The sequence below is a fragment of the Solenopsis invicta genome, chromosome 9 (assembly GCF_016802725.1).
Source record: "Solenopsis invicta isolate M01_SB chromosome 9, UNIL_Sinv_3.0, whole genome shotgun sequence".
Classification (NCBI taxonomy): domain Eukaryota; kingdom Metazoa; phylum Arthropoda; class Insecta; order Hymenoptera; family Formicidae; genus Solenopsis; species Solenopsis invicta.
In genome coordinates this window covers 1,020,482-1,046,429 of record NC_052672.1, presented here as the reverse complement: position 1 = coordinate 1,046,429, position 25,948 = coordinate 1,020,482, and the positions used below count along the sequence as shown (strand labels likewise).

General features: G+C 32.9%; 2 protein-coding genes and 2 long non-coding RNA genes across 7 annotated transcripts; 1 reads left to right on the top strand and 3 right to left on the bottom strand.

Moving 5' to 3' along the window:
* Positions 1-1,913: 1,913 nt before the first annotated feature.
* On the bottom strand, positions 1,914-11,906 carry LOC105196842. 4 transcript variants are annotated; one of them, XM_039453628.1, is made up of 7 exons: positions 11,553-11,906; positions 11,214-11,411; positions 10,873-11,145; positions 7,583-7,780; positions 7,242-7,514; positions 4,078-4,869; positions 1,914-3,879 (listed from the first exon to the last, which is right to left on the bottom strand). In XM_039453628.1, the coding sequence occupies exons 1-7, from the start codon at positions 11,662-11,664 to the stop codon at positions 2,096-2,098; spliced, it is 3,630 nt and encodes a 1,209-aa protein (XP_039309562.1). In that variant the 5' UTR covers positions 11,665-11,906; the 3' UTR covers positions 1,914-2,095. The 4 variants fall into 4 exon arrangements, with proteins under 4 accessions (XP_039309562.1, XP_039309561.1, XP_039309564.1 ...); XM_039453627.1 differs by having other exon boundaries at positions 1,914-4,869; positions 11,553-11,904; XM_039453630.1 differs by lacking the exons at positions 7,583-7,780; positions 10,873-11,145 and having other exon boundaries at positions 1,914-4,869; positions 11,553-11,904.
* On the top strand, positions 8,893-10,299 carry LOC113004799. Its single transcript, XM_026139171.2, has 2 exons — positions 8,893-9,748; positions 10,145-10,299. The coding sequence occupies exons 1-2, from the start codon at positions 9,258-9,260 to the stop codon at positions 10,272-10,274; spliced, it is 621 nt and encodes a 206-aa protein (XP_025994956.1). The 5' UTR covers positions 8,893-9,257; the 3' UTR covers positions 10,275-10,299.
* A 5,129-nt stretch (positions 11,907-17,035) lies between the features above and the next one.
* Positions 17,036-17,481, bottom strand: LOC120358668. Its single transcript, XR_005575579.1, has 2 exons — positions 17,319-17,481; positions 17,036-17,206 (listed from the first exon to the last, which is right to left on the bottom strand). It is a non-coding gene; the product is annotated as an uncharacterized LOC120358668 (long non-coding RNA).
* A 1,544-nt stretch (positions 17,482-19,025) lies between these two features.
* On the bottom strand, positions 19,026-22,572 carry LOC120358667. The gene is made up of 4 exons (XR_005575578.1): positions 22,422-22,572; positions 21,039-21,080; positions 20,821-20,950; positions 19,026-19,368 (listed from the first exon to the last, which is right to left on the bottom strand). It is a non-coding gene; the product is annotated as an uncharacterized LOC120358667 (long non-coding RNA).
* Between the last annotated feature and the right edge of the window lie 3,376 nt (positions 22,573-25,948).

Below are 25,948 nucleotides of genomic sequence, written 5' to 3'. Positions count from 1 at the left end.
TATCAGTTTAATATACTATTCTTTAAATTTATTGCAAAAGTTAAGACAATTAAATAGAAAGTTGTTGGTTAGTATATATATCAAGTAATTGGTGTTAGGTTAGGTTGCTCTATTAAGATACGAATATTTACAATATTTTCTTTTGGAACAGTATTGGAATGTTGTGTGTGTGCCTGTATGTGTAATACAAATTGCAATGGAAATAATGTCATTACAAAAAATTGGCTAATAATATTTAATAAGACTTACCATTCTTAATATTTTTCGGCATAAAACTCTCTCCGATTCTCTGAATTCAGCCTTCACGCATTACTGCATTTTCCGGAAATCGGAAAAAGCTTACTTGCGCCGGCAAGTACGTTTCGTTGCAATTTTTACACGATTTCACTACACAACGTACCATTTTCACTTTATTTTACAATAAAGTTTAAAAAATAACCTCAAAGCACGTGTTGTTACTATGGACGCTATGAAGCAAAGACACTGAAATTGGAGCAATGACGCTGGCGGCGCTGGTATGACAGAAAAAGACGCAATGCACGCACTCGTACGTGTGACAAAGATGCGACCATCTAGGTTCAGCAACTTTCCGACATTAAATATTTCATTTTTTCACAGTTGGCAGCCTTCAGGAATAAGAGACACTTTGCCGTGAAAAGGGGCGTGGTTTAGCCAAATTGAGCACACCATGTTATACTTCCACCATGGTCGTAGCTGGAAAGCACCCACAATATAGCTGCTCGCTTAGCCAATCAAGTGTCAATCAGATTACCAATCAGAGCTTCGGACATCAATGTCGCTTCTCTCTTTATATAGGACTCTACCGTACACTAATCGATGAAGGATAGGTATTTAATATTAATCCGTTTGTTTTCTGTTCCTGAACTCCCTGAATTAGTGTGCACTTAAAGTGAAATAGATATATATTTGAAAGTTAGTGAAAACAAGAAGGAACGTTCCAGGGCAGTCCAGTGCAGGAATAGAAAACAAGCCTAATATATAAACAGATTAAATTGTGAAATTTTCAACCAATATTTCATTGTGCTGTACGTTGAATGATAAAATATATATTTTATCATTCAACGTACTTATATTTTATTTTTAAATGAGATAACATCATTGCACAGCAGCTTTAATATGCACCAGTGCGCACTTGTGCAGTCCAACCGAATTCGCTATTATAGCGTTTTTCATTGGGAAAACTAGTGCACACTAAGTGTGCACTCACCGCTGGCAATTGGACGTTTCGGTTCGCGTGATGACGGTGCCAACGGAAACGCCCAATTACCTGCAGCAAGTGCACATTCAGTGCGCACTAGTTTTCCCAATGAAAAACGCTATTAGATTTGCTCATTTTCTATTGGCACATATCCGACTAATCCGGTCCGAGCAGCCATTTACGCAGGCATCCGTTCGATAAATTTAAGGTTCATGACCAGCAGATGAAAGAGCAGTGGCTGCGCTAACCACTGCATGAACGAATGCACCCCTTATGATTACGGTTATGGAAGGTGTGTGTTATAGCCTTTACGACACGTAAAGCTCGCCGGAGCCAACTTGCTCAGCAGCGCCATCTAAAATTTAGGTTCCAAACTCCGTTTTCGAATTAACAAACATTTCAACATATTTTCAAAAACACAAATTTATTTTTCTTATTTCGTTTACGCTATAAATAGAGTTATAATTAATTATAAATTTAATTGTGATTAAAATAAATTAACGGAAAAAAGAAAAGGATAATATAAATAAGATTTTATAGTATTTTAGAGCTGTAACTTTGTTTTTCTTATTTCATTTATATAAAGAGTAGTTAAATTTAAATTTAAGAATTTTTTTTATAGAAAAAAAATACAAAAATCGTATTTCTATTTATATAATACTTGTAGACTGTATAATGAAAAATACATTTCAACTTTTTTTCTCCTACATTTTTATATCAAAAAATATTATCAATAATATATTATAGCAATAGCATATTAGTAACAATACATTTTTTTATATAGAATTTAATTACATATGTAAGCTGATGATATTATGAATATTACAAAGCTTCAAAAATAATATAGTCTATCGCACTGTAATTATCTTCAACATGTTACTTCTTATGAATAACATCGAGTAAGGGAACGTGTAACAGTTCTGAATTGTAGGGAATATTATTTTTATTACCGGGCATTAACATAGGCACGACCTTAATGCGGAATTCATACGGCATAAATTCCTGACAAAAATGATAAAAGTCATTACGAGTATTAATAATATTCAACCGTGCCATTTCCCTCATCAAAGCATTTACTTCAGCCTTATAAATTTCATAATTTTTACGGCGTTCAATGATAGCGACCGTCTTGGCTAATACCTGTACAAATTTTTCGGACTTCACTCTCGTCGCGAGTTTGTAATTCGGTTCCATGTGATTCCATAGAAACTTATAGAGACGATCTGTTGCCCAATATTTCGGTCGCGGAAGCCTCGGTGCTCTATATACCTTTCCATTTATTAGAAATGCCTTGTTCACTACTTTCGTATGATTCACGAGTGGCTTCATTTTCGTGGCTTGTTTAAGATTTTTAACAAATTTCATATCTTTCTTTTTTAACGGAAATTTTTTCTTATCGGTCACTATATGCATGGCGGCCATCTCTCGAGTCTTTATTTTCTCCAACTCTGTCTTAATCTTCTCTATTTTCTCGAAGACTTGCGATTTCTGTACACGTCCGTTCGAGTGTTCCAGTGTTGTTGGAGTTTGTTTTACTTTGAAAAAGTCGTCTATCTTTCGCAGTGACTTGAATAAATTACTTTTTTGTTTACGTACAAGTTCTTTGCTCTCTCTAATACTAGTTCTATTTGAATTCTGTATGCTTTGTCGATTTATTGTTTTACTACTGCTCGTTCCAGCCTCCATTGAAGTAGAATCTTGTTGAATTGTTTGCCTCGCAGGTTCTGCATCTTCGTCATCAGACGATTCCATTTCAAGCCTCAGACTAGTGCTTTTGCGTGTTCCTACACTTGTTCCAACTTTATGTGCAATTTCTCTGGCCTCTCCAATACTAGTTCTATTTGGATTCTGTATGCTATGTCGATTTATTGTTTTACTGCTCGTTCCAGCCTCTATTAAAGTAGAATCTTGTTGAATTGTTTGCCTCGCAGGTTCTGCATCTTCGTCATCAGACGATTCCATTTCAAGCCTCAGACTAGTGCTTTTGTGTGTTCCTACACTTGTTCCAACTTTACGTGCAATTTCTCTGCCCTCTCCAATACTAGTTCTATTTGAATTCTGTATGCTCTGTCGATTTATTGTTTTACTGCTCGTTCCAGCCTTCATTAAAGCAGAATCTTGTTGAATTGTTTGCCTCGCAGGTTCTGCATCTTCGTCATCAGACGATTCCATTTCAAGCCTCAGACTAGTGCTTTTGTGTGTTCCTACACTTGTTCCAACTTTACGTGCAATTTCTCTGCCCTCTCCAATACTAGTTCTATTTGAATTCTGTATGCTCTGTCGATTTATTGTTTTACTGCTCGTTCCAGCCTCCATTAAAGTAGAATCTTGTTGAATTGTTTGCCTCGCAGGTTCTGCATCTTCGTCATCAGACGATTCCATTTCAAGCCTCAGACTAGTGCTTTTGTGTGTTCCTACACTTGTTCCAACTTTACGTGCAATTTCTCTGCCCTCTCCAATACTAGTTCTATTTGAATTCTGTATGCTCTGTCGATTTATTGTTTTACTGCTCGTTCCAGCCTCCATTAAAGTAGAATCTTGTTGAATTGTTTGCCTCGCAGGTTCTGCATCTTCGTCATCAGACGATTCCATTTCAAGCCTCAGACTAGTGCTTTTGCGTGTTTCTACACTTGTTCCAACTTTACGTGCAATTTCTCTGCCCTCTCTAATACTAGTTCTATTTGAATTCTGTATGCTTTGTCGATTTATTGTTTTACTGCTCGTTCCAGCCTCCATTGAAGTAAAATCTTGTTGAATTGTTTCCCTTGCAGGTTCTGCATCTTCGTCATCAGACGATTCCATTTCAAGCTTCAGACCAGTGCTTTTGCGTGTTCCAACTTTACGTGCAATTTCTCCACCCTCTCTAATACTAGTTCTATTTGAATTCTGTATGCTTTGTCGATTTATTGTTTTACTGCTCGTTCCAGCCTCCATTGAAGTAAAATCTTGTTGAATTGTTTCCCTTGCAGGTTCTGCATCTTCGTCATCAGACGATTCCATTTCAAGCTTCAGACCAGTGCTTTTGCGTGTTCCAACTTTACGTGCAATTTCTCCACCCTCTCTAATACTAGTTCTATTTGAATTCTGTATGCTTTGTCGATTTATTGTTTTACTGCTCGTTCCAGCCTCCATTGAAGTAGAATCTTGTTGAATTGTTTCCCTCGCAGGTTCTGCATCTTCGTCATCAGACGATTCCATTTCAAGCCTCAGACTAGTGCTTTTACGTGTTCCTACACTTGTTCTAACTTTACATGTAATTTCTCTGCCCTCTCTAATACTAGTTCTATTTGAATTCTGTATGCTTTGTCGATTTATTGTTTTACTGCTCGTTCCAACCTCCATTGAAATAGAATCTTGTTGAATTGTTTCCCTCGCAGGTTCTGCATCTTCGTCATCAGACGATTCCATTTCAAGCTTCAGACTAGTGCTTTTGCGTGTTCCTACACTTGTTCCAACTTTACGTGCAATTTCTCTGCCCTCTCTAATACTAGCCCTATTTGAATTCTGTATGCTTTGTTGATTTATTGTCTTACTGCTCGTTCCAGCCTCCAGTAAAGTAGAATTTTGTTGAATTGTTTGCCTCGCAGGTTCTGCATCTTCATCATTAGACGATTCCATTTCAAGTCTTAGATCAGTGCTTTTGTGTGCTCCTACATTTGTAAAAACTTTAGAAATTCTTGTAGAACTTATTATTTGTGAAACACTACCTATTATATTTATGTCCGAATCTATATTTACATCATCTTCTTCAATATCACCGACCGATTTTAGAAGTCGCTTAGGCATATCTTGACTCAGTCGTTTCGGTGTTTAGAACTGATTTCTAGAACTATTATGCGTCAAACGAGCTTCTTTATCAGGGCTTGATTTGGACATTTGTTTCGGTATACTTGAATCTTTATTTGTATTATTTGTATTAAATTTAACACTGGTATTCTTCTTCTACGATTAATTATTTTAAAAACTAGAATTTTAAAATACTATTAATATTATTTCCAATTAAATTTTAAATTAAACAATTTGAAAATTTAGATACGTTGCCTTTATATGTTATCCATTTCAAATAACATATATTATTATTATTATTACATATTTATTATTTCAAATATTATTACTTAAATTCAAATTCCCTTCAAATTAAATTTAAATTAATATTTAAAAAGTGATATTAAATTAAATAAATTTTCTATTTTAGAAATTTGCATACTACATCAATATCATCAAGATAAATAAATACATAAAAAAAAAAAAAAAAGTACACATCCGGGAGCAAACCCGGATCTTACAATTGTGAAGCAAGCACCTAACGCACGGAACCGACTGCACTGGTTGAGAAAACAGTTACCGGGAAGGCTCATATGGCGCGCCGCGGTATGGCCAATATTCACAAATTTATTATTTCGAAACTAAGGCCTATTCGATCAAACGCCGAGAGATGTAAACTTTTTTTTCATCACTAGAATAACTAAAAAAATTGGGATCGAAATCCCAGGGTGACTCACCTGATCCTGCCCTTGTAAGAGACAATCATTAGACTTGTAAGCAGGAGACGATAGTAACACCGATTCGAACGGCTCGTTCTTGAATAATAATAAATCTCGCAGGAAAAGACTTTTTGAAGCCACAGCTTTGACGCCGAAATCAAAACTTTTGCAAAATTCACGTAAGAGTGTAACTAAAAAAACCGAATCTATTTGAGGAAATACTTGAGGAAAATGATAATATTACTGCGAGAGAAAGTAATGTTTCAGCTGAAGATAATCATGTTTCTTTCAAAGAAGATGAAAGTGAAATGAAGATTGTTAACGTACGTGGAGCTGTAGAAATGGAAGTAAGTCCATAACCGAGAGAGAATAGAGCAGCAAGTGAAGAAAAGTCCGACGATATATCTATCACATCATCAAGCGTTGCGATACAATTGTTACATATGCAAGTCGAAGGTAATGTTGAAGCCAATTCGAATGGATCATCATTGGATAATAATAAATCTCATAAGAAATTTTTTGAAGCGTCATCTTTGACACCAAAATCAAGACTTTCCCAAAATTCACGTAAGAGTATAACTAAAAAACCGAACCTGTTTGAGGAAATACTTGAGGAAAATAGTAATATCAGTGTGAGAAAAAGTCGTGTTTCAAGTGAAGATAATCATACTTCTTTCAAACGTGATGAGTCTATAATAAGGATTGCCAATGTAAGTCGATCTGAAGAAATGGAAAAAAGCCCACAAATGAAAGGGAATAGAACTACAAATAAAAACAAGTCTGACGATATATCTCTCACATTGTCAAGCGATCAAGACAAGAGAAGTAAATCTAAAGAACTTAATGTATCAATGAAACAAAAAATACATAAGCAACAAACAATCTCGTGAATTTATCAAAATCAATTTCTCAAAAGAGTACAGTAATTAAAACATTAGAAAAACAAGCTTCTTTCAGTCGCAAATCCACCAGGAAAGAAACTTTACAAGAACATGCACATACTAATACAATACTGCCTGTTGGTAGTACGAATATTAATGAAACAATAAGACATGAGACTGCAAGTGATCATGTACACGATGATGTAGATATAGAACGAGATTTGCCCAAACAAATGTCTAAATCAAGTCCTATGAAAGAACTTCGTGTTCTTCTGACGCGTTCTTTGGCCGACAACTTTCCAAAAAATTTGTCAGAAACACCAAAGCCTGCGAATGTAGTACGTGACGTTGTTGATAATTCACACAATAATACAAATAAAGATTCAAGTATACAGAAACAAATGTCCAAACAAGCCCTAATAAAGAAGCTCGTTTGACGCATAATAGTTCTAGAAATCAGTTCAAAACACCGAAACGACCGAGTCAAGATATGCCTAAGCAACTTCTAAAATCGGTCGGTGATATTGAAGATTATGTAAATGTAGAATTCGGATATAAATATAGGTAGTGTTTCACAAATAATGTTTTACTATAGAGTTCTACAAGAATTTCTGAAGTTGGTACAAATAAAGCGAGATTTAGGTTTTAAATATTTACCAGAAGGAATCTCTATGCTTTCATCACTTGCATGAAAAGAAACAACAATCTCATTAGCATTAGATATTGCCTTTTCAATACTTGGGGGCGATAAATTCAAAGAGTTAGTTTCAACAGTATTGACAGCTGTTTCGGTATCATCTAATGCTTTCAAGAAGGCATTGTTAATGCTCTTTCTCTTCATGGCTTTCAGCTGAACCTTTTTTAAATTGCGCTCCGATTCTTTTTCTGATTCAGATGTCGAAATTTGCAGTATATTGCGTTTAACTATCCCTAAAAGTAACATGTGTCATGAATATTGTAATCTATGATGAAAAGTTAAATATTCTGCTAATTTATACCTGCACTAAAATTGTGTTTTGTTGAAGCAGCATGCTTGCTATTAGAGGTTTCCAAATTCTTCCACCACACTGGAGGACTCTGAGTCGAATCTATTTGCAAATTTTCATTCAGTTGTCTAGCAGTCTCGTTTCTACTGTAAAGCCAGGAGTACCGCAGGGGTGTACTTTCCTCCAAATTATTGCACCAAAATGTTCGTTCTGTAGAAAAAAAAGATGCACACATGGCTACGCTGTGTGAACTCTCAGAAAATTCCTTTGAGCTCGCAATGATAAATAAAAATGATTTTCTTCCGTTTTGCATTGAAAAACATATAACATATGTTCTCGAGATAACTTTCTAATTTAATGACTTTAATCGTTGTTTGCAACCGATAACGATGTATCGTCCGTAGAAATGTTTTCTTAACAAAGTATGTATACCTTTATTCATCCGGTATTAAATTGTCGTAATTATCAATGCAGCATTATATCGATATCGCATGCGACAAAAAAATCAACAAAACAATCCTTAATCTTTTTCTTCTGATATAAGTATATATCGCAAAGATATATCGTTTATTCTAGAATAATGTTCCTAATTTTGAAAAAAATCGAGTTTTTTTTTCAATAAATACGAGAAAAAATGATAAAATAAGGTAATGTTCTTAATTATGCGGAAAAATAAAGTTGAATGGAAAAACCTGGTTTTTCCATTTTTCCGAAAAACTGTAATAATAATAAAATGATAATGAACTTTATTAATGAATTACTAAGTTCTTAAATGTGAAAGAAATCTTAAAACCATGACATAGGACAATAAAAGTGATATTTTCTTAAAGAAAAGTTGGAAAAGAACTGGAAGAAACCATTTTTTTTCCCAAAATTTCAGAGAGTTTTTTCCAGGCCCAAGAACACTACTTTAGAATTATTTTTAATTATCGTTAATATTTTCAAATGCATTTTTTACATATTTATATCCGAATCTACATTTACCTTCTTCAATATCACCGACCGATTTTAGAAGTCGCTTAGGCATATCTTGACTCGGTCGTTTCGGTGTTTCGTACTGATTTCTAGAACCATTATGCGTCAAACGAACTTCTTTATCAAAACTTGATTTGGACATTTGTTTCGGTATACTTAAATCTTTATTTGTATTATTGTGTGAATTATCAACAACTTCACGTACTACAGTGCGCACAAAAAAGCATAGGAAAAAATGCCTTTGCAGATGCTTCAGCTGACAATAGCTCAAGTTTTGTGTTCGATCCGAATAAGGAAAATGATATTAATGAAGCTCCATTAATGCCACGATTAGCGTCACTCAATCCTTCAAAAAGATCCATCAATAGATCTAACAACAATATTACGAACAAGAGTTCTCCAATCCAAAGAAGTCCAAGATTGTCTACAAATGTAACTAAGAGACAATCATTAGACTTGCAAGCAGAAGACGATAGTAACACCGATTCGAGCGGCTCGTTCTTGAATAATAATAAATCTCGCAGGAAGAGACTTTTTGAAGCCACAGCTTTGACGCCGAAATCAAAACTTTTGCAAAATTCACGTAAGAGTGTAACTAAAAAAACCGAATCTATTTGAGGAAATACTTGAGGAAAATGATAATATTACTGCGAGAGAAAGTAATGTTTCAGCTGAAGATAATCATGTTTCTTTCAAAGAAGATGAAAGTGAAATGAAGATTGTTGACGTACGTGGAGCTGTAAAAATGGAAGTAAGTTCACAACCGAGAGAGAATAGAGCAGCAAGTGAAGAAAAGTCCGACGATATATCTCTCACATCATCATGCGTTGCGATACAATTGTTACACGTGCAAGCCGAAGGTAATGTTGAAGCCAATTCGAATGGATCATCATTTGATAATAATAAATCTCATAAGAGATATTTTGAAACCTCATCTTTGACACCAAAATCAAGACTTTCACAAAATTCACGTAAGAGTATAACTAAAAAACCGAACCTGTTTGAGGAAATACTTGAGGAAAATAGTAATATCAGTGTGAGAAAAAGTCGTGTTTCAAGTGAAGATAATCATACTTCTTTCAAACGTGATGAGTCTATAATAAGGATTGCCAATGTAAGTCGATCTGAAGAAATGGAAAAAAGCCCACAAATGAAAGGGAATAGAACTACAAATAAAAACAAGTCTGACGATATATCTCTCACATTATCAAGCGTTGAGAAACAATTGTTAGACGTGCAAGTCAAAGGTAATGTTGAAGCCGATTCGAAGGCTCATCGTTGGATAATGATGAATCTCGCAGGAAGAGAATTTTTGAAGCTGTACATTTAAAATCAAAATCAAGAATTTTAGAAAGTTTACATAAGAATGTAAATAAAGAATCTGTTGAACCAAACCGATTTGAAGAAATATTTAAGGAAGATAGTAATATTAGCACGAGAAAGTCATATTCCAATTGAAGATAATCGTACTTCTTCCAAGCGAGATGGGTCTGTAATAATGATTACCAATGTACGTCAATCTGAAGAAATGGAAACAAGCTCACAAACGAAAGGGAATAGAACTACAAGTGGAGAAGATTCTGACGATATATCTCTTACATTGTCAAGCGATCAAGACAAGAGAAGTAAATCTAAAGAACTTAATGTATCATTGAAACAAAAAATACACAAGCAACAAACAACAATCTCGCGAATTTATCAAAATCAATTTCTCAAAAGAATACAGTAATTAAAACACTAGAAAAACAAGCTTGTTTCAGCCACAAATCCACCAAGAAACTTTACAAGAACATGCACATACTAATACAATACTGCCTGTTGGTAGTACGAATATTAATGAAACAATAAGACATGAGACTGCAAGTGATTCTATATCTACATCATGTACACGATGATGTAGATATAGAACGAGATTTGCCCAAACAAATGTCTAAATCAAGTCCTAGAACTTCGTGTTCTTCTGATGCGTTCTTTGGCCAACAACTTTCCAAAAAATTTGTCAGAAACACCAAAGCCTGCGAATGTAGTATGTGACGTTGTTGATAATTCACACAATAATACAAAGATTCAAGTATACCGAAACAAATGTCCAAATCAAGCCCTGATAAAGAAGCTCGTTTGACGCATAATAGTTCTAGAAATCAGTTCGAAACATCGAAACAACCGAGTCAAGATATGCCTAAGCAACTTCTAAAATCGGTCAGTGATATTGAAGATGATGTAAATGTAGATTCGAATATAAATATAGGTAGTGTTTCACAAATGAGTTCTACAAGAATTTCTGAAGTTGGTACAAATAAAGCAAGATTTAGGTTTTAAATATTTACCAGAAGGAATCTCTATGCTTTCATCACTTGCATGAGAAGAAACAACAATCTCATTAGCATTAGATATTGCCTTTTCAATATTTGGGGGCGATAAATTCAAAGAGTTAGTTTCAATAGTATTGACAGCTGTTTCGGTATCATCTAATGCTTTCAAGAAGGCATTGTTAATGCTCTTTCTCTTCGTGGCTTTCAGCTGAACCTTTTTCAAATTGCACTCCGATTCTTTTTCTGACTCAGATGTCGAAATTTGCAGTATATTGCTTTTAACTATCCCTAAAAGTAACATGTGTCATGAATATTGTAATCTATGATGAAAAGTTAAATACTCTGCTAATTTATACCTGCACTAAAATTGTGTTTTGTTGAAGCAAGATGCTTGCTATTAGAGGTTTCCAAATTCTTCCACCACTCTGGAGGACTCTGAGTCGAATCTATTTGCGAATTTCCATTCAGTTGTCTAGCAGTCTCGTTTCTACTGTAAAGCCGGGAGTACCGCGGGGGTGTACTTTCCTCCAAATTATTCCACCAAAATGTTCGTCCTATAGAAAAAAAAATGCATGAAAGTTTCATCAAAGATCGTGTTTAGTTCTGGTTCACCTGTGGTAAATGTGGCAATGAATCACCAGTGAATCACCGGTGATTCACCACAAAGTGAAATGACAAAGGAAAGATGCTTTTACCTTCACCCACGATATCTGTATCCGGATCGAGAAGTGCGGAATTCATAGAGTCGCTGGATCTATGCCTGGAGCTTTGTCTTAGTCCTCGATTAATGCTTTTTCTCTTAGCCATGTTTATGGAAAAGGAACGACACGACACAGAAGATATCTGGATTATCTTTTACCAGCGGAATGAATACGTTGCAGGTTCGAAAACTTCGCAGTTCGAATTCATCGAATTGTTTGAACATTAAAACGTCCACCACCAACATGAAAGTAGGAATGAGGTTTGTTTTCTGTTCCTGCACTAGACTGCACCGGAACGTTCCTTCTTGTTTTCACTAACTTTCAAATATATATCTATTTCACTTTAAGTGCACACTAATTCAGGGAGTTCAGGAACAGAAAACAAACAGATGGTGTGCGCGAAACTCGGAAACCACGCCCCTTTTTCTCATCGAGAGACCGTAAGTCCCCAGGTCTACCAACTACAAAAAATTAAATGTTTGATGATATCAGTTTACTACACTGTTTTGATTGCATAGGCTTGTTTTCTGTTCCTGCACTAGACTGCACTGGAACGTTCCTTCTTGCTTTCGCTAACTTTGAAACATCTATTTATTTCATTTTAAGTGTACACTTATTTAGAGAGTTCAGGAACAGAAAACAAACGGCATCTTTCCGTTTGTTTTCTGAACTCTCTAAATAAGTGTACACTTAAAATGAAATAGATAGATGTTTCAAAGTTAGCGAAAGCAAGAAGGAACGTTCCAGTGCAGTCTAGTGCAGGAACAGAAAACAAGCCTCTATTCCTGCTCTAGACTGCACTGGAACGTTCTTTCTTGCTTTCACTAACTTTCAAATATATATCTATTTCACTTTAAGTGCACACTAATTCAGGGAGTTCAGGAACAGAAAACAAACGGAATGTATCCCTCTGATGAATTAAGGGCCACTTGCACCAACGCCGATTAACTTAATTGCCGATTAAGTGTCAACCGTGATTGGTCAATTTTACTTAACGACAAATGCGATTGGTCAATTCCGATAGAAAAATCAGCCGATTAAGTAAGATCAACGTTGGTTGGTGCAAGTGGCCCTAATTCATATTAGTAAAATTGTTGAAAAATGCTTTATAAATTTTCATGGTGACTACTTTTCTCAAGAAAATTATGTACTTATAATTAATGTTTGGTACGAACTCGTACTTATATACGAGTAGAAAAATAAATAAAAAATATGTTCAAAAAGATGATAGATTAATGTTAACATTACGGCTGAAGAAGGTCAAGTAAGATCGAAACGTTCCGTACTCGCAATCTTTTTAGATTTTAATAAATTAATTAACAACCGTCTTGCTCGTTTACGGCCTATAATTAATCTGTGATTTATAACACGAGCGCGAAACTATTGGTTTAAATATATCAGAGTTTCTTTCATATAAATAAAAGTCGTTTATTATTATTCTTTATTATATTACTTTTTTTCCTTTAATATTATCCTACATTTATATACTTTATTATTATCTTACATATCGTAGTTGTCATTAAATAAAATTGACCAGAAATAATCAATTATAATTGGTACTGAACTGGTCACAAACGGGAGATTTTGAAACCAGCTCTTAGAAATTGTAATAATATTACGATATTCTTTGATTACTATGCAAAAGTTTATTTATAAAAGCCCGCGATGCTAGAAATGGCTAGAAATCGGTCTGAGTTCTTATCATGGTGGAAGTATTACATGGTATGTGCAAAATCCGCAAACCACGCCCCTTTTTCGCTTCGGATACCGCTCAGACCCCAGGTGTACCAACTTCGAAAAATTAAATGTTTGATAATATCAGGTTACTACAACTGTTATGATTGCATCTTTGTCGCACTCTGCTATATGTTCGTTGTGTCCTTTTCTCTGAAAGAATTGCAGTTTGTATCGTTTGTAGTACGCGTGTTTTCGAGAGAAGTACGTAATTTGAGAGATTTTATGTGAAATTTAGTGAAGATGGTGCGTCGGTGCATCGTAAAATAAATAAGAAGCAATACTTAAAAAATGATGAAAGGAGAAAAAATAAAAAAATGAAAAAATTATTTTCGCAACAAAAACATAATTTTTGCAACAAAAAATAAATATAGACCAACTTTTGGTGACTTAGTCAACGATTTATGAAAATTTTTAAAGAAAAACTGATCCTGCTTCCTTTAGAGTGAGATTATCTCAATAAGACTGCATCGACTTTCGTGATAGATGAGCAACCTATGCTAGTCAAACTTCCACAAAAATTAATCAAAGTTTGTAAAATATCAATTTTACATTTACTCGCGGCATTTTGTGCGGATCGAGTAAAACGATCGCGGCTTTTCAAGCGGAACGATTTTAAGAATTTTATACATTACTCGCGGCATTTTATGCGGATTGAGTAAAAAAATCGCGACTTTTCAAGCGGAGCAGAAGGAAATCTAGGAAAAGCACTATATATAGTGCAGTTCGCGGCCTTATGACGGATCGAACTAATTTGGGAGATAATTAAGTGAGAATTCTTTAAAATTAAATTTTTGTATTTGTTTTTTCTTTTTATATATTGAAAGAGACCTTTAAAGAGTCATTTCATTGAATTTTATGTAATTTTATTTGAAGCCTTTCCAGTTTAATTTATGTTAATATATGAACAAACTTCTTCAATTATTGTAAAATATTAAAAAATATTACTTACATGCAAATCACACTCTTCCTTCTGTTCGAGGCTCTCGTACGATATTCACGTATGCGATAAAAAAAGACCGAGAGAATACAACATGATATGCGTGCAACGAACTACATTCAGTTGTAACAACTTTGTGGAGTTAAATAAGATTGGTACACCTGGGGTCTGAACGGTCAGAAAACAAGCGAGAGGGCAAAGAATTAGAGAGAGATGCTTGCAAACTGCACACACCATGTTACTTCCACCATGGTTCTTATGGCTCTGGCAGACCAGCGCGATTTGCGACACGCGACGCGCGCATGGTGGAAGGGATAGCATGGTGTGTGCAGTTCGGCTAAACCACGCCCACTTTTGCTCTGCAAAGGTTACAGTTGATAAGACAACCAACTGTGAAAAGTAAAATTATTTAGTGTCAGCCTGTTGGTATGCTGGATCTACCTTCTTTGTTTCACACATGTTAGTTTCTCTTTCTATCCTTGTATGTATATTTCCATGGCTCGATTTACATACGTCAGAAGGAAGGTGTGATTTGCATGTAAGTGATATTTTTTAATATTTTACAATTATACAAGTTTGTTGTTATATCAAAATTAAATATTAAATTGGAAAGACTTAATAATAGGACAAGCAAATACAGTTATTTTTGTTCAGTTAAATTCTGAGCGTCCTCATTATTGTATAGATTTTTAGCAATAAAAAGTAAATAGGTAAAAATTAAATAAGTAAATAAATAAATAAATAAAAAATAAAAAACAATAAAATTAAATTTATAAAACATATAAAAATATAATAATACGAAAAGTCTTGTAGTTATGAAAAAATATATATATTAACAATAGACGCCATAAAGCAGATATGAATGGGGCGCGTGTATAGCAATATAGATATTTTTAGTTTATTTCTGAAAAATGTGTCTTCGAACTATAACTTTACCATACATGTTTGAATTTGTTGTTAAATATGCTATAAGTTTTGATATAAAGTAAATTTTTAATTTTTCAGAAATTTAGAAGAGAAGGAAAATTTCGAGAAAAATAACATTAAAAAAAATCTAAACAAAATGTTATAAAATACATAGAAATATATAAAACTTTTATTTGAAACTTTTTTTTATATTTTTTACCATTTCGACGGTATTACTTCAGAAATTAAAAAATCAATTTATTTCAAGAGTGTGTTTTATCCTCTTGACAATCATATGGGCCCGTTGTTATACATATAAAAATACGTGTCCCACATTTTTATCTATATTACAACATATTAAAAGCTTGTCAATTTCTTGCACACTCTTACGCAAAGTCCGTGGATTGGCGTTGGAGGGGAAGGAAGGTCGTTGCATAGCCGCCATTTTCGAGACAGCGAGTCAGTGTTAGTGTATGTACGTAGATAGTAAGGTACTACAGCTATTAGTTGTGTGAGTGAGCGAGTGTGCAGTAAAAGTATGGCCGCCGCCATTTTCGTTCCACATCGTTGAAGTGGATGCAACGACCTTCCTTCCCCTCCAACGCCAATCCACGGACCTTGCTCTTACGCTGTTTCCTATTTCTTTCACACGTGTTCCTACGATGAAAAGGAAATGGAAGAAACTAACCGAATGAACCGAATCTTCGGTCAAAAATTAGTGTAACACTTCACGTGCATAACTGTTCCCGATAGAAAGAGAAGCAGATACTTGAATAAGCGCATGAAACAAGGATAGATGACTCAGCATACTAGGCTGCGTTCAGATTCTCCACCCGGTGAGTGATCTCTGGGTGACTGGGTAAATGGGTGGAGCTAATGAAAAGCTCCCTAGTGGTTTATGGAATCTGAACGCACTCTCAAACATTGGGTGTGTTTAGCAAATAACGCTGAGAAATAGTAACATAAATATCTCAGATTCAGAATAAATTACATAATAAATTAAGATAAACGATAAAGATAATACATAAATATTTTACTATGAATATTTTTATCAATATAACTAAAGTAGATGAAAATTAAATGTTAGTAGAATAGGACGAATCAATTTAAACAATGAAAATAAATTTTTATTTTAACAAATTAGATGAAGATATATATTGCGCATATCATCTATTATATGCATAGGCTTGTTTTCTATTCCTGCACTAGACTGCACTGGAACGTTCCTTCTTGTTTTCACTAACTTTCAAATATATATCTATTTCACTTTAAGTGCACACTAATTCAGGGAGTTCAGGAACAAAAAACAAACAGTATATTTTATTGTTATCCTTCCACCATGGACGCGCGATTATCCAATAGGCGTTTATAATTTTTTGAAAAGACGTACGCCTATTGGGTAATCGCGCGTCGCGTGTCGCAAATCGCGCTGGTCTGCCAGAGCCATTAGATCGAAAAGTTTGTAACCAATCAACGTTTAGCTTTTACGGAAAAGTGATAAGCTAATTAATCATACACCCAAGGAACACATTGTCGTCAAAATGACATCATTTTGACGTCAAACTTACATCACGATTTCATCATACCAGAAAAGTTAAAATGACGATTTTTGGTTACAAAATTTGACTGTATGCTGACGTCAAGAGAACGTCCTACTGCAGATAATATGAGCTAGAGTTCACAGTAACAGAATTTTTTTTGTATGATTTTAATTATTACACTGAGAGAAAAATTATTACTTTTATTAAATAAATATTTAATAATTTTAAATATTTAATAAATATTTAATAAAATTTAATAATTTATGTCTCAGTGTAATAATTAACATCACAGAAAAAAATTCTGCTACTGCTGTGAATAGTTCGAATAGTACTTATATATCATAATAAAATATTTATTTGCTGTATATAGATATTTATTAAATATAAAAATATTTGTTTACAATATATTTAATACAAAATATTTAATTACACAACTCGTTGAGTACTGGTGCTAAATCAACGTTTAATATAATCTTCAACCTGTTTCAGGTACACAATTTTTTTATTAAATGTCTGCAAAATAGCAACTGCAAAGAAACATTATGATTAAAAAAAAACTTGGCTCTTTTTAAATACTAATATAAAATGTTCAAAGAGGTAAAACCATAAATTTTAAAATATCTATTAGTAATTATTTACCTTGAATGGCATCATATGTTTTGCTTTTACTAAAAGCAATTTTAGTTTTTTTAGTTCCTCCCCAACTACCCAATCAGCACACAATATTTAAAAAATGTTTTTAAAAACATTTAAAAAACATTTTTAAAAACATTTATAAAAACATTAAAAATAATGGGTTAAGTGCCCTTTTTTTCATTAAAAAAATGTTTATTTTAATATTTAAAAAAATGTTTTTCAAATATTATAAAAACGTTTTTAAAATATTTAAAGAAAACGTTTATTAAACGTTAAAGGAACGTTCTTTTTAACAAAGCATAAATGAGCAAAGCAATATTTAAAAAAGCTTTTGCAATAAAAAAATTTTTTAAAAACGTTAAAATTAGTGGATTTACACCAGTTTTTACATTAAACAATTTTTTTTATTATTAAGATTTTTTTCTTAAGAATTTTTTTCTCGGAAATTTCCACGCGGTCACCCATCCAAGTTGCGACTTCAGTGAACGTTGTTTGACTTTTATGATCGCTGCGAACTGTTGATCTGTGATGATCTGTAAACACTTTGTGTGTATGCACATCACTGATAGATCTAGTCAATATGTTATCGAAAAGACAAAATATATATAATTAAAGTATATTATTTATTTAAATATATATAAGTTAATTTTTTACTGATTTTTATAGATGTTATTGAAACATTTTTTAAACAAATTTTAAATTTAATAATAATTAAAAAATAAAAAGCTTAAATGTTAAATAAATAATAAATAAACATAATTTTATAGAAATGAAAAATAAGCAAAAAAATTAATATTAAATAAACATTAAATAAATATTAAATAAACATTTAAAAAATGCTTACTAAAATTATTTTTTCAATTAAATAATTCATAAAAAATAAATACTTAAACAATAATAACAATATTAAATAAATAGTTAAAGAATGTTTATTGAAAAAAAATAAATAATAATTATTAAATTAATATTCAATAAATATAAAATTAATGTTTTTGAAATTGTTTCAAATAAAAAATTAATATAAAATGAATATTAAATAAATGTTAAGTAAATGTTAAATTAATGTTTTTATAAACGGTTTTTTTAAATAAAAAATTAATGTAAAATAAATATTAAATTAATGTTGAATAAATGGTAAATTAATGTTTTTAAAAAAATGTTTTTTCAAATGATAAATTAATGTGAAATAAATATTAAATTAATGTTTAATAAATTTTAAATTAATATTTTTAAAAAATGTTTTTTTAAATAAAAAATTAATGTAAAATAAATATTAAATTAATGTTTAATAAATGTTAAATTAATGTTTTTAAAAAATGCTTTTTTAAATAAAAAATTAATGTGAAATAAATATTAAATTAATGTTTAATAAATGTTAAATTAATGTTTTTAGAAAATGTTTTTCAAATAAAAAATTAATGTGAAATAAATATTAAATAAACATTAAATAAACGTTAAATAAACATTTTCCCAAATCATTATTTTAAATATTTAGTTAATGTTAAATAAATGTTAAATAAACGTTAAATAAATTTTAAATATTTTTTCTAAATCATTATTTTAAATATTTAATTAATGTTGAATAAATATTTAATAACTATTTTTGTTATAATGAATTGTACAATGAAAAATTAATATTAAATAAATATTTAAAAAACATTTAAAAAATATTGTGTGCTGATTGGGTAATTGATCTTGACAGAGAGTTTGTTATAATTTTAGAGAATTGATTGCACAGCAGCAACTTCCGATTCTTTATTTTTCATTTTACTGGCAAAAATGTCTACCTATAACAATTTCACAAATAAATTACTGTTATGAATGTGATTTGAATTATATTCAAATTAACCACTTGTCGGAACACAATAATAGAGTGCGGATGTAAATATGTAATTTGAAGTAATTAAAAATATAATAAAATGCACTGTGGAGATATTTATCACATATGTAAAAGCATCATTCGTTGTTAGAACTTCTTTTATTTTTTTTCATTCCTCTTCTGTGCGTAGAGGAAATGCCGGAATCCCATGTGATCGCTGTAATTTTATCTCATCTGGAAACAGGGTGTTTACGATAATTAATCGGATCTCGGATTGGATTGAACAATGGTACTCAACGTAAGTATAGAAAATTTCCCTAGGCTAATCGGATTGACGATCTCTGTCTCAAATGTGATCCGATTGATGACGAAGCGTGGAGACGCAGAAGCATGCTTGAAAAGTAAGTCTCTTTATTTTTTTAAATAATCACACAAAAAATCAAAGATAAAGTTAAAAAGAATGATTTAAATTTAGATTTATTGTAATATTTTTTGTCTAAACACTAAATTTCGTTTAAATTTCTATTTGTAAAAATTAATTAATCTATCCTAAAGTTTGTGGTTATATCGGAAACAAATCAAAATTAATAAAACAATTATTAATTGTTAGGTACAAATTAAAGCATATAATATTTTAAGCACATCATATAAAATTCCTGTTTATTATAAACTTAGTAAAAATAACTTTGAAATCATTCAACTACATTACACATTAATCAATATTAATTTATATGTTAAAAATCAATAATGTTTCTAAAAATGTTCTTTTTATTCTTTTCCAGATCGTAAATAAACTTCAATTCCTTGAATAAATAAAAATTACTGGAAAATGTATTTATATGAAGAGGGCATTATTGAACAATATCAATTTGTGCTAACTTAAAATTTGTAAAATCTACTTTTCTTTATTAGTTTGTTTATTAGAGAGTAATAATATACGCATCATATATGCATACAATTATATTAATTTTATTTATGTATATTCCGTTCTTATATTATTACTCTCTAATGAACAACTAACAAAGAATAGCAGATTTTACAAATTTTAAGTTAGCACAAATTGATATTGTTCAATAATGCCTTTTTCATGTCAATCCATTTTCCAGTAATTTTTATTTATTCTTGGAGTTGAAGTTTATTTACGATCGGAAAAGAATAAAAAAAAACGTTTTCAGAGACATTATTGATTTTTAACATATAAATCAATATTGATTAATGTATAATGTAGTTAAATAATTTCAAAGTTATTTTTACTAAGTTTATAATAAACAGGAATTTTATATGATATACTTGAAATATTATATGCTTTAATATGTACCTAATAATTAATAATTTTTTATTAATTTTGATTTGTTTCCGATATAACCACAAACTTTAGAATAGATTAATTAATTTTTACAAACAGAAATTTAAACGAAATCCAGTGTTTAGACAAAAAAAATTACAATAAATCTAAATTCAAATCATTTTTTTTAACTTTATCTTTGATTTTTTGTGTTATTATTTAAAAAAATAAAGAGACTTACTTTTCAAGCATGCTTCTCGGTCTCCACGCTTTCGTCATCAATCGGATTACATTTGAGACAGCAATCGTCAATCCGATTAGCCTAGGGAAATTTTCTATACCTACGTGAATACCATTGTTCAATCCAATTCGAGATCCGATTAGTTATCGTAAACACCCACAGCTTGTTGATGATACGATCTAACTTGATATCCAAATAATCAAGTTTGATATTCAAATGATCAAGTTTGATACGCATTTCTTCTTGAACTTTGAACATATTGTCAATTATTTGCGACATATCTGCGTTTCCTAAAAACAATATACATGTTCATTTAATCAATCTCACTTTAAACTTGTAATTGACATGAAAATGGAAACATTATGATAGTGCTTATACCATTTCTTTTTCCTTTCTTCTGGCAGGAGAAATCGTCAGAACCTGATGAACAATACATTGTAATAAGTTAAATATTAACTGCAATTCATATACAATAAATTTATTAATACATAATATATAGAATAGAAATATAGCCAAAAATATTTTAGTAACAATTGTATAGAAATTAATATTTAAATATAATATACTCATTTAGAAAGATCAAAAGTTGTTTTCATACATTTTATTGTTGAGACATTAATGCAATATAAAGAAATTGCTAAAAAAATCTACATTTACAAAAATATCAATATATAAACTTGAAAAAATGATCAAATCATATATAATTTTTAATAATTCATTAAATTTATGTATAAACACACATAAATTTAATAAAGTAATGTCTTTAATTAAATTTATGCTTAAACAGAAAAATTCTGCATTTTTATTATTTTTCTATATACACATGATTCAATAAATTTAATTAACGTTGCAATTTTTTCAAACTAATGTAGGATTATATATATTTACATAATAATAAATAAAAGTATATTTTTATATAATATTTACTTAAATAAAAATTATGTTGACAATAAAGAGTGTTTTCCAACAAGGTACACGAATAACACAATGTAACACTGTCCTACACAGTGTTCCAACTGCGGCACAGTGACTAAGTTTCCATCGAGGGGCTCAAATTGAATCAGAGTCAGGTTGATGCGTTTTCATTGTAAGAATTCTCACTCCAACCAGACTCTGACCCAATTCGAATCGAATGGAAACGTAGTCAGGGTTACACTTTAATCGAAAGCTGAGTATGAGTAAAGTATGTCAGTGTCATTAACTTTCCAAAATATTTTACGCTTAATACGCACAATAATTACATTTTATAATTTGAATAATAACATAAGTCGTATAAATAAAAAATATTATTATTAAATCATTTGTATATGAGAAATTCAATTTAGGTTTAGGTATTCATAGTCGATTCGGGAGGGTCCCAGATGCGCACAGATCGGACACCACCAATCACGTAATCTAATCTAACCCAACCAACGGAAATACTCTAGGCATCGGCCGCTATAATTGGTGGTGTCCAATTGGGCCTGTGCGCATCTGGGACCCTCCCGTCGATTCTTATATTTAAGATCGTCTTAAATATAAGATTCAACTATAAATATCGGCCTAGGGCTCTACCGTGTTCCAACAATCCTTACACAATAGAATCTAGTGTAACGTCAGTGTATTATAGCTAGAAAACCGCCAAAATCATTAAAACTTTAAAGAGGTTAGGTTCGTAGTCCACTGATTTGTCGTCCAGAGAGCCGCGAAACGGATTGTCAGATAACGTTTGCCGTTTATTTTAAAATTGAATATAATACAAATAATATGTATTATACTTACCGGTTTATCCATCTCGACACTCTCGACTTAAATTCGACAATTCGCCTGATACGGAGTACTGCGGCGTACGTCTCACCGGTCTCACACAGTCTCACAGATCACACAAACGATTAACAAGACGAACGGTTGCTACCGTGGTGGGAGTAGACATGAGGCTTGTTTTCTATTCCTGCACTAGACTGCACTGGAACGTTCCTTCTTACTTTCTCTAACTTTGAAACATCTATCTATTTCATTTTAAGTGTACACTTATTTAGAGAGTTCAGGAACAGAAAACAAACGGATGGTGTGTGTAAAGTCCTATATAAAGAGAGAAGCGACATTGATGTCCGAAGCTCTGATTGGTAATCTGATTGATACTTGATTGGCTAAGCGAGCAGCCATATTGTGACCACAGCTGTTTGTAGAATGATACGAATGGTGTTTGATGACGTTAGAGCGGTCCCAAAATGGCGGTGGAGGACTCAATTGGATACTGAAAGTTGTGGTGGGGGTTTGATGTCGCTTCTCTCTTTATATAGGACTCTAGGGTTTTGTTTTCTATTCCTGCACTAGACTGCACGTTCCTTCTTGTTTTCACTAACTTTCAAATATATATCTATTTCACTTTAAGTACACACTAATTCAGGGAGTTCAGGAACAGAAAACAAACGGTAGGTGTGTGCAGTTTGCAGGCATCTTTCTCTAAGGGCCAGTTTCACAACTACCGATTAACTTAACTGACCGGTTAAGTGTCAACCGTGATTGGCTATTTCTGGTCAATTCTACTTAACGACAAATACAATTGGTCAATTCCGATAGAATAATCAGCCGATTAAATTAACCGATGGTTGTGAAACTGGCCCTAATAGCGTTTTTCATTGAGAAAACTAGTGCGCACTGAATGCACTTGCTGCAGGTAATTGGGCGTTTCCGTTGGCACCGTCATCGCGCGAACCGAAACGTCCAATTGCCAGCGGCGAGTGCACACTCAGTGCGCACTAGTTTTCCCAAAGAAAAACGCTATAATTTTTGCCCTCTCATTCATTGGCTGCGTTCAGCAGATTCAACATGTTGAGATATTCTTTTAGATCATCCAATCAGACTTTCAGATTTAGAAAAATACACAATAACAGCGAGCGCTCACTCAACTGTTGAGTCTGCTGAACGCGGCCATTTTCACCTCAGTGAAGTTAGCCGGGCAACTTCAACGTATCGAACTTTAATTAATTGCATTCGTTTGGTGGTCGTTTGGTGGTCTTTGGTAGTCTAGTCCGATCGTTTGGTGGTTAGTCGTTTTCCTGTAAAATAAAGAAGTAATTTTCGGTGTGAAGTTAGCCGGACAATTTTTATTTTTCAACCGATTTAACTCAAACAGGGCTTATTCGACGCAGAATCATTTGGTGGTCACGAATATCACGATGAAAACGGTTGGTGGTCAATCGTTTTCCCGGAAAATAGAAAAAACCGTACGCTCACGCCATGGGTTGCATGAAAACGTGACTTAAGCTGTGTAATTTGGTGGATAAATATTATTTTTCAACCGATTTAACTCAAACAGAGCTCATTCGACGCGGAATCGTTTGGTGGTCACGAATATCGCGATGAAAACGTTTGGTGGTCAATCGTTTGCACACGAGTTGATGATGAAATATATCGTGACGGCCGGAACAATAACTTACTGGCTGATTCACATCGCGTCCTGGGTACCTATTTTTGAAATCGTTCGTTATGAAACGAATCGTTTATGAACAAAAAAGTGGGCATATGGGTTTTGTACATATATTTTTCAACAAAACAGTTGACCACCAAACGATTCCGCGTCGAATGAGCCCTGTTTGAGTTAAATCGGTTGAAAAATAATATTTATCCACCAAATTACACAGCTTAGGTCACGTTTTCATGCAACCCATGACGTGAGCGTACGGTTTTTTCTATTTTCCGGGAAAACGATTGACCACCAAACGTTTTCATCGCGATATTCGTGACCACCAAACGATTCCGCGTCGAATGAGCCCTGTTTGAGTTAAATCGGTTGAAAAATAAAAATTGTCCGGCTAACTTCACACCGGGTGCTTTCCAGCTACGACACAAATCGACACTGTGTAACACAGTGTCCATTAGTGTAAGAGAGAAAATTTTAGTTGTTTCACTCACACTAATGGACACTGTGTTACACAGTGTCGACTTGTGTCGTAGCTGGAAAGCACCCACCGAAAATTACTTCTTTATTTTACAGGAAAACGACTAACCACCAAACAATCGGACTAGACTACCAAAGACCACCAAACGACCACCAAACGAATGCAATTAATTAAAGTTCGATACGACTAGACTACCAAAGACCACCAAACGACCACCAAACGAATGCAATTAATTAAAGTTCGATACGTTGAAGTTGCCCGGCTAACTTCACTGAGGTACACGTGACACCAGCCAAGTGCGCATCGGCACTGCCAATCGAACACGCGCCTGACACTGAGTGCAGCCAGTGCATCCCAATCGAAAACGCTATAAGGGCTATGTTCCGATATTAACTGCCAGTACTGAAAATGTATAGTATATGTGACGTGAACTATAAATTTTCAGTACTGCCAGTAAAAACGGAACACAGCCAAGATTGAGCTGTGTTTTGCAGTGTCGCTCTGTGTCTCTGTGTCATAGTTGGAAAGCACCAATGTAGACACTGTGTTACACAGTGGCTGTGTTCCGATATTAACTGCCAGTACTGAAAATGTATAGTATATGTGACGTGAACTATAAATTTTCAGTACTGCCAGTAAAAACGGAACACAGCCAGTGTCGCCTGTGTCTCTTGTTGGAAAGCACCCAGTGTTTCCATCGTAAGAATTCACACTCCAACCCGGCTCTGATTCGATTCGAACCCTCGGTGGAAACTTAGGATGCTTTCCAACAAGAGTGCCACAGTGTGACACAGTAGGCCTGTTCGTGTTGCTGCCCTTTTTGAATTAATTTCTTCGTCGTCTCTCTCTTTTTCACGGTCGAATATATATTTATCTCATCTCGAGTGCAAAAATTTTTGGGGATTTCAAGCAACTCGAACAAACCTACTGTCACACAGAGAGACACAGTGTAACACAGTTGTGTAGTCTAAATGGAACAGATAAGTTACCAAACACGGTCACTAGAGTGCGTAAATGACTGATTTAGTAAAAAAACACAGATTCGAATTGAATCAGAAATGTATCCGTAGAAAATCCAGACCCGTTAAAGACGAAATTTTACATTATCCAATGTAGGAATAACTTCTTTACAATGCCGACAAAAGAATAAACTTGCAAATTAATCCGATAAAATACGTATGAATAATAAATAATCAACGAATGCATTGTTTCTTAGGCTTATACAATTCTTTAAATAAAAATAATGAATATTGATTACTATCTAAGAATTCTGGGTCCGATACGTTATTTTCGAACACGAAAACATTTTTAGTAAAAATATAAGTCCATTGTGCTAATTTAAAGATGTAGCATGTAAAGAAACGAAAGGTTTAAACTACAATTTTAATTTTGTATGTTAAGGCG

Bases quoted from the DNA above. Each gene is read 5' to 3' on its own strand.
- LOC113004799 (XM_026139171.2), top strand. From the start codon at position 9,258: ATGAAGATTGTTGACGTACGTGGAGCTGTAAAAATGGAAGTAAGTTCA. The intron at 9,749-10,144 runs ATTATCAAGCGT...TATATCTCTTAC, and splicing joins TCTGACGATATATCTCTCAC to ATTGTCAAGCGATCAAGACA.
- LOC105196842 (XM_039453627.1), bottom strand. From the start codon at position 11,664: ATGGCTAAGAGAAAAAGCATTAATCGAGGACTAAGACAAAGCTCCAGG. The intron at 11,412-11,552 runs GTAAAAGCATCT...TTTTTTCTATAG, and splicing joins TACAGATATCGTGGGTGAAG to GACGAACATTTTGGTGGAAT. The intron at 11,146-11,213 runs GTATAAATTAGC...TGTTACTTTTAG, and splicing joins AAAACACAATTTTAGTGCAG to GGATAGTTAAAAGCAATATA.